This window comes from Lipotes vexillifer, unplaced genomic scaffold, assembly GCF_000442215.2.
Source record: "Lipotes vexillifer unplaced genomic scaffold, Lipotes_vexillifer_v1.1 scaffold1088, whole genome shotgun sequence".
NCBI lineage: Eukaryota > Metazoa > Chordata > Mammalia > Artiodactyla > Lipotidae > Lipotes > Lipotes vexillifer.
In genome coordinates, this window is record NW_006779738.1 from 147,682 (window position 1) to 162,982 (window position 15,301).

General features: G+C 35.4%; 1 protein-coding gene across 1 annotated transcript in view; it reads right to left on the reverse strand.

The window, feature by feature from the left end:
- The window catches only part of RYR2 (ryanodine receptor 2), a 523,123-nt gene that overhangs the window by 125,820 nt on the left and 382,002 nt on the right, over nt 1-15,301 (reverse strand). The window contains exons 64-68 of the mRNA XM_007452954.1: nt 9,838-9,898; nt 8,350-8,588; nt 6,769-6,850; nt 3,524-3,654; nt 351-671 (exon numbers count right to left, since the gene is read on the reverse strand). Coding sequence (XP_007453016.1) covers nt 351-671; nt 3,524-3,654; nt 6,769-6,850; nt 8,350-8,588; nt 9,838-9,898 — 834 coding nt within the window. The remainder of the gene's footprint in view (nt 1-350; nt 672-3,523; nt 3,655-6,768; nt 6,851-8,349; nt 8,589-9,837; nt 9,899-15,301) is intronic.

Sequence of the window (15,301 nt, forward strand, 5' to 3'; positions counted from 1 at the left end):
CCTGCTAAGAGAGATGACTAAACCTGGGTGGCTTCAAAATCCAGTTTTATTTTTGTCACTGTCTGCAGAATCATTAATTTTTACTCCTGCGTTCACTGATTAATCTTAGCGAGATTAGTCAAATCTAGAAAATGTTTACTCACTTAAAAGTAGTAACTATATGGAAAGTTACCCAATGTCTGACTAAATCTGCCTTTTTTTTTTTTAGAACAGCATGACAGAAGTAATCCAGAATATTGAGCACAGAGAAAATATTCACAAAGATTGAGACACAAAAATTTTAGTCTTCTGTATTTCAAATCTTTTTGGAAATAAACAAATGGAAGTGGCACATTCCTTCCCAGTCTTACCTGCTAACCTTTTCATCCAGGCTCCCTCATCAATTCCCAAGTTATTATATATGATTTTCAGGATATTTCCCAGCAGCGTGTTCATGTGCTCTGAGTTCAGAGCTGTGCAGCACATCTCAGCCCTTCCTGGATTATTCTCGGGCCCGTGCTCCCACCAATGAGACATGTAGCTACACAGCATGGGCAGGATAACTTCCATCACATGTGGCATTTGTGTGTAGCGAATACCGGACTCAGCTAAGTCCACAATTTCTTCCATGAGTTTCTCCAAAGATGGTATATTTGGACAAACATCTTCGACATTAGTTGGCAAATTAAGAGCTAGAGAAGCACAGGTACAAATGACGTGTATTCAGTGAAAGAAGTGACCCGAAACAGACACAAACAACCATTTCACACTGGGCTTCAAAACTCGGCCAGACCTGGCATGCCTTCAGCTGGATTCCTCTCTTTTTTTTTTTTTTTTAAACTGAAATGTAGTTGATTTACAATGTTGTGCCACTCTCGGCTGTACAGCAAAGTGACTTGGTTATACACATATAGACATTCAGTTTTTATATTCTTTTCCATTATGGTTTATCACAGGATATTGAATAAAGTTCCCTGTGCCTCTCCCTTTCCCCATGGCAGCTATTTCAAACTTTCTTTTTCCCCGAGTCCCTACCCAACCACCCGAAGATCAGCAAATGACCGATCCTTCTACTTCAGAACAAACAGGAATATCAGATGTCTCTTCTTCCAACTGCCTGCTCTCATCTGGACAGGATTTCTGTGTGTGGTCTCACATTCACGTCTGTTCCCCTTTTCAGCAGGAGTTCTGAGGTCCCCATTCATGGTTCACCTGTGTTCTGATGCTGTCTACCCTCCAGCAGCCACCTTGCTCAGGACTGTATTTTCAGCTCCTTCTCTACTGCCTCTTCCGCAGCAAACCTATACACGTGCTCAGCTCTCTCCTAGACTGTTTACCTTTCCAGGTGCTCTCCTAGCCACGAATTGAAGGCTTCTGCTTTTCACCACTGAACGAACGTACTCTTTTACCATCCTTATCTTACTAAGTGTTTCAAGGGCGTTTCACATCACTGACCAAAGTTCCTTTTCCTAAAATCCCCCTTTTCCTTAACTTCAATGCATTCAGTGTTTCTTGACTCTCTTCTGAATTTTGTCAGTCTCCTTTTGCTAACTCTTTTCTCCTTGCTGAACTTTTAAATATGGGTTTTCTTTAGGGATTTATCTTGAACTCACTTCTCTTTTTCAGCTTATTTGTTTGCCTGAGCAATTCTGGCCATTCCTACGGGCTTCTGCTGTAAGAGAATAACTCTCAAAGCCATATTCCCTAAAGTTTTTTTGTGTGTCTCATAAGGAATGTGTCAAAAGCAACTAAAATATAACGGGTCTAAATTTAAACCTGACCTTTCCTCTCCAATCTACGTCTTGAGCCTGCACTACTATCTGGTGAGAACAACATTATCCAATGAGTCACCCAGGCTAGAAACCTGGGAGAAATTCTAGGCTGTGATGCTGCTTCATCTCCTACAGGAGATGATTCTACCTCTAGGATTTCTCATAACCTCTCCACTACAGACTCCATCCAAGCGGTCTTGCCCAATTAGATTTCTTCTGCATTACCACAATCATTTTCTAACTGGTGATGCACACTCATTCGTCTTCCTTATTTCTGCCATGATGGAGTTCTAAAATGCAAAGCTACTCATGTTACTCCACTTTTTAAAGCCAATAAAAGGATCTTTTTTGCCCTGGTACAGTCCCCACTCCTTACCTGACACAGGAAGCCTACCTCGCCTCTTTTTGGCTTTCCATTCTTGCCTCATCTTTTCTCTTTCTTCCCTGAAAGCTACTGCCACCTCAAAGTACTTGAAGTTTCCCCTAACGTACCAGACTTTCAGTGTTCCTAATTCCAAGGCTCATCTGTACAAACTCTGCTAAGTCTTCCCAGGTGCTCTCAGCTCAAACTGCTTTTTTGTGTCCCCAGTGTTCTTTATTCTGAATTCTATCACATATATTCACCAGTCTCTCTACCTCTACTGCAACTAAAAACTCCCTGAAGAAAAAAATCAAATCTTATTTATCTTTGTACACATCATCTTCTCCATCTACCAATAATCATTTGTTGAATGACTTGACTAAAAAAATGAATGAAGGAGAAGCATTAAATGCAATTCCTTTCCTTTGTTATGCAAATGGCGTATTATAGAAAATAAGCGGGGAAATTATCTGCTCTGTGTATTTCCTTATCTGTAACAAAATAACAATCTGCTTCATTCTTGATTCATTACAAAAATATTAATGAATCAAAAATCCTTAATAAGACAACTTAATAAAACATGCTTATACAGATAATTAACAATCCAAACTCAACTGTGTTTTACTGTTTACAAATATATTGTGCAACTTAAGTAGAAAAATATTGCTAAGTTATATTCAACATATTTTTCTTTAACTTCCTCTGTGATATGAAATTCGAATCATAAATTAGGCAAATTAAATAATGATTATTCAAGTTTTTAAAAGGTTCTTTACTTGAAAAATTCACTATAAAATCTGTGTAACCAGTAGCTCCCATATAGACATGAATTACACAGAGAAATGATCTCATCAACAGAGAGGTATGCATTTGTGAACAGCTAATAATTCTTGTTCAAGTTGGGGAAACTCTTGAGGGCTTTTGGAAAATGATTAAAATAAAATATACTTTATCAGACTTAGAGGACCAAACTATCAGAAAAACATCACATGGAATAAAACTGTTCCAATAAGATAGACATACCCGGTGAACCAAGAGAAATGAAAGGTACAAATCTATAACTGTAACAAATAAGAATACCATACACTTACTGACTACCTATAAGAGATAATTGAATCAGAAATCAGATTGACCTATTTTTCCATATCTGCTGATTATTCTGTCTTATTATTAAGAGGGTTAATTTGTCTGTGGCTCATTGACTTAGAAGAAATTAAACTAATTTTCTTTCAGAAACACTATGGAAACAGTATACAGCATTCCAAAAAATTCCAAATAATAACACCTAAGAACAAACGACATGGAGATAATAAATTAAAATAGCCCATTAAAAAATCACGGTCAGAAAACACAACAAACGTCATTAAGTTTTAGCTTCAAATATCAAGTAGTGCACATGCTTCTGTGTTACCTGCTCTCTCTCGAGAAGACTTAGTATTGTAGATGGAGTAAATATTGTGTTTGTCGAGATGAGTTTCCAAAAATGCTACAGGAAAGGCACCGGCAAAGGCAGCCAGACACTCTCCTAATGCAGAACGTTGCCTGTAAGTGGAAAACGCTTATATTTTTTAAGTCTTCTAAGTGAAAAACTGAAGAAGTTATATTAAAATTGGAAAGGTAAACCTAAAAGAAGGACAATCATAGTGCTACTGCTACTGAAAAACTAACCCTCAAATCCAATTTCTATATTGCAAAACATCATGTGCTTTCAATAGCAAATTCCCTGCCATTAAAAAAAAAACACACCTAAATTATCTGTCAGCTAAAAAGAAGTTAAAAACAGTACAGACACAAATAACAACAACAAGAAAAAAAAAACCCAAGCCCTGTAAAATCCCTCATAAGTTTGGACATTTTACTTTTTTTCTTTCTTTCTTTTAACATGATGACCTAAGGAACAATTCTTGCCACGTGAATAAATGGATTTTGATAAAAATTTTAAAAATCAAGTACTAACACAACACACAAGTAAAACTTTCTGAAAATTTACCATGTCTAAGTAATTTCAGCGTAGCTATGAAATATAAGGACATATTAGATGCTAAAAACTATTGATATCACTTAAAATTAATTTATCATTTTCAAGGGAAGGAAGGGAATCAGACTGTGATCAATTTATTCAAGGCTTCCCTTGCCACTGATATAAATTCTCTCTCCCTCAGTTACCTACTGAATCCAAGGCTTTACTGGCATTTTAAGTGTTTATTAAATATAGAATTATGTGAGAGTTATTTCAGCAAATTATGACCTCCTTAAATGACTTTGAATACGTATTTTATTTAAAAGTCAATACAGTGGATCAAAATAAGAAAAGGTTACATAATTCTCTTAGACAGTTTTAAATTTCTCACTAAAAAAAAATAATACTTAAAATTAACACTGTCTGATTATCTAATATTTTAATTAAAAATGACTAGATATATATTCAGCTAGGAGAAAATATCCCTTCATAGAATGACACTGAATAAGATAAAGTTCAATTCAAACATTTCATAACATTTCATTACTAAAGATAATTTAGGACATCAAGAAATTACAAAGAAATTACAAAGAGCATGGGCTTTGATTCAGACAGACCCAAGTCCTGATCTTACTCGTAACACTGTGTCACTCACCATAGGAAAATTACTTATCCTTTTCAAGTTTTTCTTTCCTTACCTAAAAACAGGGATACAGAATTGCAAAATTTCTGGCACACAATATGGGTTCAATAAATGTTTTAAAAGAATGAGAAATACTTTATTTAAGAATTTAATAGCCTAAAATGTTTCATATATGACCCCAAAAGTAGGTCATCTATTTCCAGACATCTGACTGGGCTAGTCCTTTTATTTCATTAATAATTCATCTGAATTATTTAATAGTTCACTTTAAGATATAAATTCAATTAGTAACTCTCAGATCAACTCTGATCATTTCTGTTGCTATCCTGGAAATAGCAATTTTTCTTTTAGATGAGTTGTATTAAAATAACTACTTTTCTTTTTAGTATAGTGCCATTTTTTTCAAAATACCTTTTACTCGCCTTCAAATTTTTATTTTTCTGTTCTCCCAAATTCACTTTATAATTGCAAAGTTAACTGAAAAAATATATATCTTTTTAAAGAATCTAACAGAAAGATCCCAAATTCTATCAAGAAAAACACCCAGGCAAGAGTAGTAACAACAATAACAGTAACTGCTGAGGTATGAGAGAATTTGGACGACCAGATATTAAAATGTCTTAGAAAATACTAACAATTCAGGCTAGATGGTATTGCCCTAATCATTTAAAAATCAAATAATTGAGAACAGAATAGAAGTTCTAGAAATATAACCTAGCAAATATACTTAGTATATGATGAAGAGTTTGTTTTAAATCAGTAACTAAGAGAAATATTTAATAAATCATTATATTAGAGACGTGGTGGACAATTTAAAAAATTGAATTCTACATAACACCAAAGAGAAACAGGAAACAGGCTCATTTCCAGTAAATCCCTTCATACTCCAGAGACAATCATTTCAGACATTCTATGCCTCCCTCAAGCTTCTCACACTTGTTTCTTCAACTGTCATTTCCAAATTCTGATAAAGGAAATAAAATAAATATACACAGAAAACTATGAACACAGATCTAGCATTATTTATGTAAGTGACAAAGAGCAAAGAGCCTACATGTCAAAAATAAAGGAACATTTCAATAAATTATAATACTTCCTTAGGATAAGATATTTTATAGCCATAAAAATCATATGAAACTACTGACAGTTTAACTTAAAATGCAGGTAAAACTTTAAAAATATTCAGAGTAAACTCAATTATCTTTTTCCATTGATCTACTTTCCTTTCTCTTTGTAACTGTCACCTTATTTTAATTATTGTTGCTTTTTAAGTTTTAACGTTTGGTAGGCCACGTGAATGCCCTTATTACTCTAATTTTCTCTCTCAAAATTTTATTGGCTAGTCTCATGCATTGATTCTTTCAAATGAACTTTAAAATTTTTTTTCAAGTTCAACAAAAAACAAATTTCTACTTGAAATTCTTTATAATTAAGATTAATTTGGGGAGAATTTACATCTATTCAATATTCTTCTCTCAGAATATCCTTTGACTTATTTATTTCATTTATTGGTCATCTATTAGAATGTCTTTTTATTTCTTCTAACATTTAAAAAAGCCCTCTTTCTCTTCTCTCTTCCACAGAAATCTTACAGAAGTTGCCCATGTGATCTCTCTTGTTCAGTTCAGTGGGGCCACCTTATCTTACTTGACCTGTCCACAACATCTGACTCTGCTAATCTTCTCCTCTTGAACTTGAGAACATGAAAAAATTAACTGCCTACATTCATTCTTATTTTGTATTTCCAATATAGAATTAGAAACTGTACTAGCAGATTCCTTCATAAGACTCATTAACACTCTAAGTTTAAACTTTATATTAAACATAGGCTTTACCACTATGGCTTTACAGTTTTTGTTCATAATTCGCAATTGTCTTTTATTATATCAATTCAAATTTAAAGATTGTCTAATTACTCCCAAGGAATTCAATATGTCAATCTGACTGTTTAGTTTATAACTAAGGAAAAAGTTATAAAGTGAAGACCCTTGAAATAAATAATCATAACACTTGAAAAAACTATTAATACAAAGTTAAACTTTTAAAATCTTACCTTTCCACATAAATACTCTTGCTGGTTCCCAATGCATACAAGCTAGTCAGAATTCTATAACATGATACCTGTACATCTTCCACTAAGGAAAAAGAGAATCTCACTTTTAAAAAAAACACTTGTTATCAATACATTGCCCTGAGAAAGTTTAGGCTAACAACAAAATTCCATATTAAAGGCATACTAACATTTTAATATTTGAAAAAAAAGCAATACAAGAACACACACACACAGAAAATGAAACTTAAGACCTTTTTCTCAAACAAAATTCTTTTCTTGAAGGAGCTGAAAGCTTTCTAAAGAATTGTGCTCTGTCTATACAGGCAGAATATTATCAGGAACAATTGCTTTAGGTATAATAAAGGATTTCCTCAAGAATAAAACTAAGCACAAGGATATCTGGGAGGACAGGTCCATTTTGACTCCTGTTCCAAAGGTATATAAAGACTGTACCTTTTATTTTAACTCTCAAATGAACAAGAATAAGAACGCTAGAGAACGGGCTGTATCATTTATTTCTGAAATGACCTGAAATTCAAGGCATAGGTAAGTCACTCTTGGAGCTTTTAAAGCTAGAAAATTAAGTAAAACCCCTTAGATGATCTCTGATCCAATGAACGTGTTCAAGAGGCAAAGACAACTAAGAACCTTGGATTTCTAATGCCAACTCTGCTACCATTTCCCAGAGGACACACCATGACATGAATGGAGAAATCCTCCTCATCCCCCATATTTGTTTCTGTGTCCACATGGGGCTGTAAGCAGTGCTCCCATTGGTTCAAGCAGTGTCAATGTCAATGTTTTGAAACTAGTGGTTATGTCATTCACTGATGAACAAAGGTGGTTTTTACACAGAGCTGCACTTCACCGGGGAGACCTACAACACTGAGAGTCTGAGTGGGTGGGTCTGCAAGCAAGACCCACTTGACTGGTAGACAAGGGCTCATATCATCTTTCATGTTCACACAGGCAGGAGAGCAGGAAATTAGGTCACGTGGTTCCTTTTTCATGCAACCTTGGGCATTCTGTGGATATTTTTAATCACCACGGAATTCCAGCCAGAAACGGCTGATGAAATCCCCTATGAAAAGAGACTGAAACCTATAAACAAAAGATATTTGAGCCACCCTAGTAGGTCAGTTATTTAGACACAGAATTTGTCTCAGCAGTCTTCAAGTTTATCGGTAGGAGAGCTTGCAGAAACAGTCTGCATCGACTCAGAAATAATCTGAAAACATTTAATGCTGCATGTCCTTTGGTGAAACTGCATTAGAAAATTTCCATGGAAGGAGACACCACAGAAAGTGTAAAATTTGGAACTTGGATGTCAACAATGTGGGCGTGACTGTCCATAACCAGTACCTTACTGGTCCCTTCTGTGAATCCATGTGATTCAGAGATCTATCTCTATTAAGAATGGTTTTGGTTATGTAACTCAAATGTCAACCTAAAGTGTTCTTAAAAGACAAAACAAAACAACAACATTTTAATGTATAAGCAGTGTTTGAATAACCTCGATGATGTGGCTGTTAATTTCTGATTGTACTATGTAGATAATGAAACTCTAATAGATTTACATACATATTAGATCTTCTCCGAACTGATGCTGGCCAATATGCTCAAATAATGATGACAGCATTGGCAACAGTGCCACCGTGGTATAATTGATAATCTGAGTAACACCTTTGGGTTGGTTTCGGGTGTGGGTGAACTGGCCCTGCTTAAGATTTTCCATCGTCTTCTCCAGATCCTCTGCGGCATTGTCCAGGAAAGCTCTGAGTGCACTTTTAACACTTTCCAGGCCAGTCTTCATCACAGTCCTAGGGAGTAAAGAAGAGACAGCTTATATCTTGTGAGAGGAGCACGTGAAATACAAATAAAACATGCTTCTACATCGTGTTTATTTTTGTCCATGACGACATTCACTCAGTCAACTCAATTTTTTAAATCCACTTTGAAATAATTCTTTCCTATATACTTGTAGTTACAGCAATCGCACTCCATAAATGCACAACGTTTCCTAAATGCCTTTGTAGTCAACTTAATCAGGACCTCGGAGCAAACGGCAGTTCTAATGCTTTACATTTTCCACCTGTGGTCTCAAATATTGAGAATATTTACTTGATAACTAAGAAACCCAGCTCCTGAGTCAGTTTAGTTCATCCCAAATCCAACAAAACTGGAATGTTTTCTGAGGCTATGGGTGTGAAAGAAACATTTAATGCCAGCTAAACCACGTTACCGAATGATACGGACTTTTTTTTTTTTTTTTTTTTTTTTTTTCCTTTAAGGGTAACAATCTTTTCTAAATAAGCTCTGAAGGCTGAACTTTGTAGAGAAGTGACATTCTAAAGCTGCCATTTCTTGTAGAAAATGAAGGTGTATGGTAGCATCTCCTTTCTTCATTTATTATACAAAACACCTCAAATAAACTTTTAAACACAAAAATGGATAATTCAAGAGTATCACCGCATATTCTCTGTAGAAAACTTTTAGGAACTTTTATTTAGATGTATCCTGGATAATAAGTAAACTAAATGTATGGCTTAAAGGCTGAATCAATCATGCTAACCAAACTGGTTTTGTATTTGGATTTTTGGTCATTTTAATAGTAGTGCAGAGTAGAAAGTGCATAGATTTGGAAACTGGTATATTTCCACACTTACTATGTAATCTTAAGCTTCACTTTACTCATCTATAAAATGAGAATAAAACCTTCATATTTCCTATAAAGCTAAAAGTTATTAGAAATATGGAGAACTACCATGCCTTGAGGCTAATAAAACCTCTAGAGTTGTAGCTCATCATTTTTACCTCACATAATACAGTCCCAATTCAACCCTCAATTACATACCTAGCTGCTACAGAAATTACTTAAAATTTAAATAACAATATATATATGATCATAAAAATAATAAACGGCCGTTGTATTGCTAATTTACAAAAGATATTTTCACCTACATTAAAGTCTTTGTTGCAATTCCAAAGAATAAAGATACTAGGTTCTTCTTCTTATTCCTGTATATCATTATTACACTCATTGATTTAAATAAAAATGTATCCATTTACCTTGCATCCAAAGTCTGACCCAAAATATGAAGACAGTTGACAATTGATGTTGCATCATTTCCTAAAGAGGAAACAAAAAGCTGCATAAATTGCCCTGAGAATTTCTCAATGCTCTTCTTCTCTATTAATGTTTGTGTTCCAAAAATTAGTCAAGGGCACAGCTCAGTAAGGATAACTCAATTCAAAAGATTTTTTGATAATCAAGTTTAAAATCATGCAGTTTTTCTGCTTAAAAGTGGTTATGCGAATGTAAGTAGAAAAGCAATAAAGCACGTCTCATCAAATAGCTGACATAGTCAAGAAGCATTCAAAGCACTGCCTCAGGCTAAAGAATTTTAACTGGATTCTTCAAATATATCCTCCTCCCCATACTAGCTCACCTTATTTTTAAATCATATTGTATGCCAACTTTTTAAGTCAGCTGATATCCTTTGTGAAATGAGGTGGGCTGAAAGTCTAATAAATTTAATTCATTACCCCAAGTATATCTGCTTTCTTATTGCATTCAACTGCATTGACATGAATTAATTTGCCTGAATTCAACTGCACTGACATGAACTAATTTGCCTGAATGTTCGTCTTCGGTGAAAAAATAGTACCAAACTATCATGCAAAAAAGCATCAGAGGCTGAATAAGTTAAACATTACTCATGAGATATTTGAAACGGGGGTGACCCTTCTTGAAAATAAGATGAAACTCAGCCATTCTGATTGGCATATCTCATCACAAAGTACAGAAATATGAATCACATAATGAGTACACATATTTTACTTTGTGATAAGGGTACAAAAAAGAAAATATGAATCCAAAGTAACAAAATGATTTGACCACTCACAATACAGTCTGACACTCATCACTTCCTCATTCCATACTTTCCTATTTGTAATATATACAGTCATTCCCTGGTCCTTAGGTTAAAAACTCCTAATTGAATGTGAGTTTTTAAAACATCTGAGCATGTTATATTCTTTATACACAAAAGGACCCTAAAAGGGACAAATGGAATATACATGGAAATAACTGCCTTAGAATGTGGGCATACCAGTTTAGTGATACGATGCAAATAAGAAAAAAATAAGGTATTCACTGCTAAGACTCTTGAATTCTTTCAGAAAATGTTCCATTAATCTCGTGCTTTGAATCTCAGAACTTCCAGGTAAAAATGAAGACAAAATCAGCAGAAGGGCAGAATTTGTCATGCTCCTGTCTACTGACTGGTGGCAGTGCTAGGGCTTCTACAATACTACAGCCCTTACAAGTATTACTCCTTTAATTATTCATTCACTCAATAAATACATGTTAAATACCAGGTACTCTTAAACTTCCAATAATAACAAAATAGAGTCCTCACGGTACTTGCATTTTAATGGGGGACGCAGACAATGAACTATTAAGCAAAAAATAAATCAGTATGTAACATAATGTCAGGCCGCAGTAAAAATATATAAAGCAGGGAATAGGGATTAGAGCAACAGGATAGAGTAATAGGGTGAGCGGTCACCAGAGCCTCCCCAAGAAGGTGGCACCTGAGCAGAGATTTGAATGAAGTGAAGGAACAAACCATGCATATAACTGGGAGAAGGGCCCAGGCGGTGGAAACAGCATGTTTCCGGGGCAGAAAATGAACCTGGTGGTCCAGGCAAGGAAGTCAAGATGACTGATGTGGGAAAATTCAGGGGAAAGAAGGAGAATGTAAGGTGGAGAGGAGGGAAACAGGTTCTAGAGGCTTGCAACCAGAGCACACACTTTGGATTGTGCTTCAGTGGTTAAGAATCCACCTGCCAATGCAGGGGACGTGGGTTCGAGCCCTGGTCTGGGAGGATCGCACTTGCCATGGAGCAACTAAGCCTGTGAGCCACAACTACTGAGCCGGTGCTCTAGAGCCCATGCGCCACAACTACCGAGCCCACGTGCCACAACTACTGAAGCCCGGGTGGCTAGAGACCGTGCTCCCCAACGAGAAGCCACTGCAATGAGAAGCCCGTGCACCGCAACGAAGACTGGCCCCCGCTAGCCGCAACTAGAGAAAGCCCACGTGCAGCAACGAAGACCCAACGTAGCCAAAAGTAAATTAAATAAATAAATAATTTATTTAAAAAAATAATAATGTATGTTAAGGTTTTGCTTATGGGTTGCATGTTGGTGACGGGGAAAGGAGACAAGGATGACTCCATGATCATTTGGGTGAGCAACTGTGTGAGCAGTTGGGTGAATAGTGGTAGGGTTCAATCACGTGGGGAGAGCCCAAGGCAGGAGCAAAATGTGTGGGGAGGGGAGAGGGGAGGGTTGGGCGTTCTGCTTCTGACAGGTCAAGTGTGATGGGCCAATTCATCTCCGGTAGAGATGTAGGCAACTGATACAAAAACCTGGAGGGCAGAGATGAGATCTGAGTTAGAGCTGTAAACTTGGGCCTCATCAGCATATGGAGAATTTTTTAAATCATGCGCCTGAATGAAATTAGCCAGCATGAACATAAATACAGAAGCATAAAGGTCCCAGAGCCACCAATGTTTGGAGGTAAAAAAAAAGATAAGAAGGGCGCAGCACAGAAAATGACAGAGGGAAGGCCCAGGAGGGAGAGGGGATACAAAGTGACGCCTATGAGTCTCATGCAACCAAATTCAGCACCAAATCAAGAGACGCTGGTCCCTCACTCTCTTCCTAAAACTCACAGTCATACTGTCTCTTCATACAGATTATCAGTGTTTGTACTTTGTACTGAGCTTATCCATGCCTTTTTCCAAAAGGAAGTCCGGGGTTCTTTAAACTTCCTTTTGTGTAAGCTCATGAGGTGTGATTTTTTTTTTTTTTTTACATCTTTATTGGAGTATAATTGCTTTACAATGGTGTGTTAGTTTCTGCTTTATAACAAAGTGAATCAGTGAGGTGTGATTTTTGTTTGCTTTGTTCCCTGATGCAGCTCTGCACATAGAATAGCGCCTGATTTAGAGCAGGAGCTCAATTAAATACTTGTGGAATGACTGAAATGTGAGTAAAAAGAGTAGGAAAGGGCACCAGTGGCCAGACAAGTTCTGTGGGTCAAATGAAAATGTGTGTGGTGAATATGAGATTCCTGTGATTGTTAGTCACAAAACTGTAAGCTGTATCAGTTGACACACTTTGGTACACTCCAGAGCAGATACAGTACAACTTTAAATGGAAACATCTCATTGTAAAAAACGGTGGAGAAAGGACCCTAAGGAATGCAGTAACAGTATTAACTGAACCTTCAGCATTTGAATGTATGGACCAGCAAAAGTATCAATTTTATGGGCATGTATAAATGCCTAAACTAATGGTTAGTCTTGAAGAGATAAAGTACGTAGTAAGGCTTTTAAATAAAATAGCAACCTGGATATGGTCCTTCTAAAGGCTCTCCAGATCACCATAATCAGGAATGTCAGTCACGCTATTAGAAGAACAGAAAGGGCTAGACAAAGCCTAGTAGGATGGTAAAATTTTAAGGTGATGACTGTATTTTTTCATGTTCTTAACTATATGTAATTTCTTAACTGCTCTGAGCAGTATAAAAACCAAAAGTTTGATACCTTCAACTCACGTTTTTTTCAAGGTTCAAGCTACTTTGTCTTCAAATGTAACTCTCATCACCTCTAAACACTTAAGGAAACACTTATGGATTGCCTATTTATCTTTAAGATTGTATGTCTGCATCAGTGTATGTGCGTGCATGCGTGTGTGTGTGTATAAGCGTAAAAGGTAAAAAATTAAAATCACAGCTCATACCTGAATCTAATAACAACATACAGCAAGCACTGGGTTTTTAAAAACACTGTTACCAATTCTCACAAAATAATACAACTCTCTAAATAATAAAAATAACAAAGCTAACGCTGTTAAGAGTCAAAATATCCTTCTTGTATCTTAATCCCAAACTGTTTTGTGGTTTTTAATATAAGATTTCTATAATTCAGGAGTTTTCAATGTCATCCAAAATTTGATATATCACATACCACTTGTTTTATAATCTGATTTATTGAGAATTCTCAGAATGTTGACTTTCTCTCTTCTGGGAAAACAGTTAACAGTCATTCTAATTTTTATTCTTCTTTACTTTTTCTAGCATGGCTCTTGACACAATATCTCATTATATTCTCTTCTTTGAAGAAATGATTAATCTTGGAAAAATCTTTATTAATAACATGAAATAAAATTATGCTAGAGGATGCAAATTTCTCTCAAAATTATGAAGAGACAGAAACTGAAGCATGTCAAAGATTTTATTACTTCTGAAGTCAGTGATATTGAAAAGAATAAAATTACTGAGTTCCTAACTTGGTGAGAAGTTTCAGTTAAACTTAGAATATATATTACACATTCTACTCATTTGTCTCAAAGTCAGGAAATTCTCTCAGAGTGATATGTTGAAATGAAAGAAGTATCTATCTCTCTAGTACAATCTTCTGATATTATTTTCATTATTATTTTCAAATAATATTATACATTATTTTCATTCTGAGTCTGATAAGAATTAGGGTTTTTTTTTATATAGCAACTCTAATCCAGGAAACTCTTGCCTTTATCATACACACTGTCATAAAACTACAGGATCTTTAAGTTAGATAAGACCTTAAGGATCCTCTAGTGATGAATACCATACTCAAAATAGATAACCAACAAGGACCTACTGTATAGCACAGGGAACTCTGCTCAATATTCTGTAATAACCTAAATGAGAAAAGAATTTGAAAAAGAATAGATACATGTATATATATAACTGAATCACTTTGCTGTGCACCTGAAACTAACGCAACATTGTTAATCAACTATACTCCAATATAAAATGAAAATTTTTTTAAAGTAGCAGATTGTGCTACTTATTTCTCCTATCTTCCTTGACTATCATCCATTTTATTTAACCTTCAGGCTTACTGACATAAAGTTATATATAATTTTCTAACAGATTGTGCTTTTTAAATTTAAACCATGACATTCTCAAAATAGTGACACATTCAGTTCTCACATATGCACTATCCTCAGAGATTCTTAGTCCTTTAAATGACTTTCCTTTCATTATATGTGTCCTACTAAACAAGCACAAGCACAATCTGAACCTTTTTAGGGATAATACAAACACATACAGTCGTTCCTCAGTATCCGCAGGGGATTGATTCCAAGACTCTCCCCCAACACCAAGAATCCAAGGATGCTCAAGTCCCTTGTATAAAATGGCATAGTATTTGCATATAACCTACACACATCCTCCTTTATACTTTAAATCATCTCTAGATTACTTAAAATACATAATACAAAGTAAATGCTATGCACGTATTTTTGAAGGATGGCGATTTCAAGTGTTGTTTTTTGGAACTTTCTGGAATTTTTTTTAAAAATATTTTTGATCCCCGATTGGTTGAATCCATGGATGCAGGGCGTGTGGATAAGGAGGGATGACTGTACTAATTTTCTAATGTCTCTGACACAAGATAGCCCCTCATTTAAACA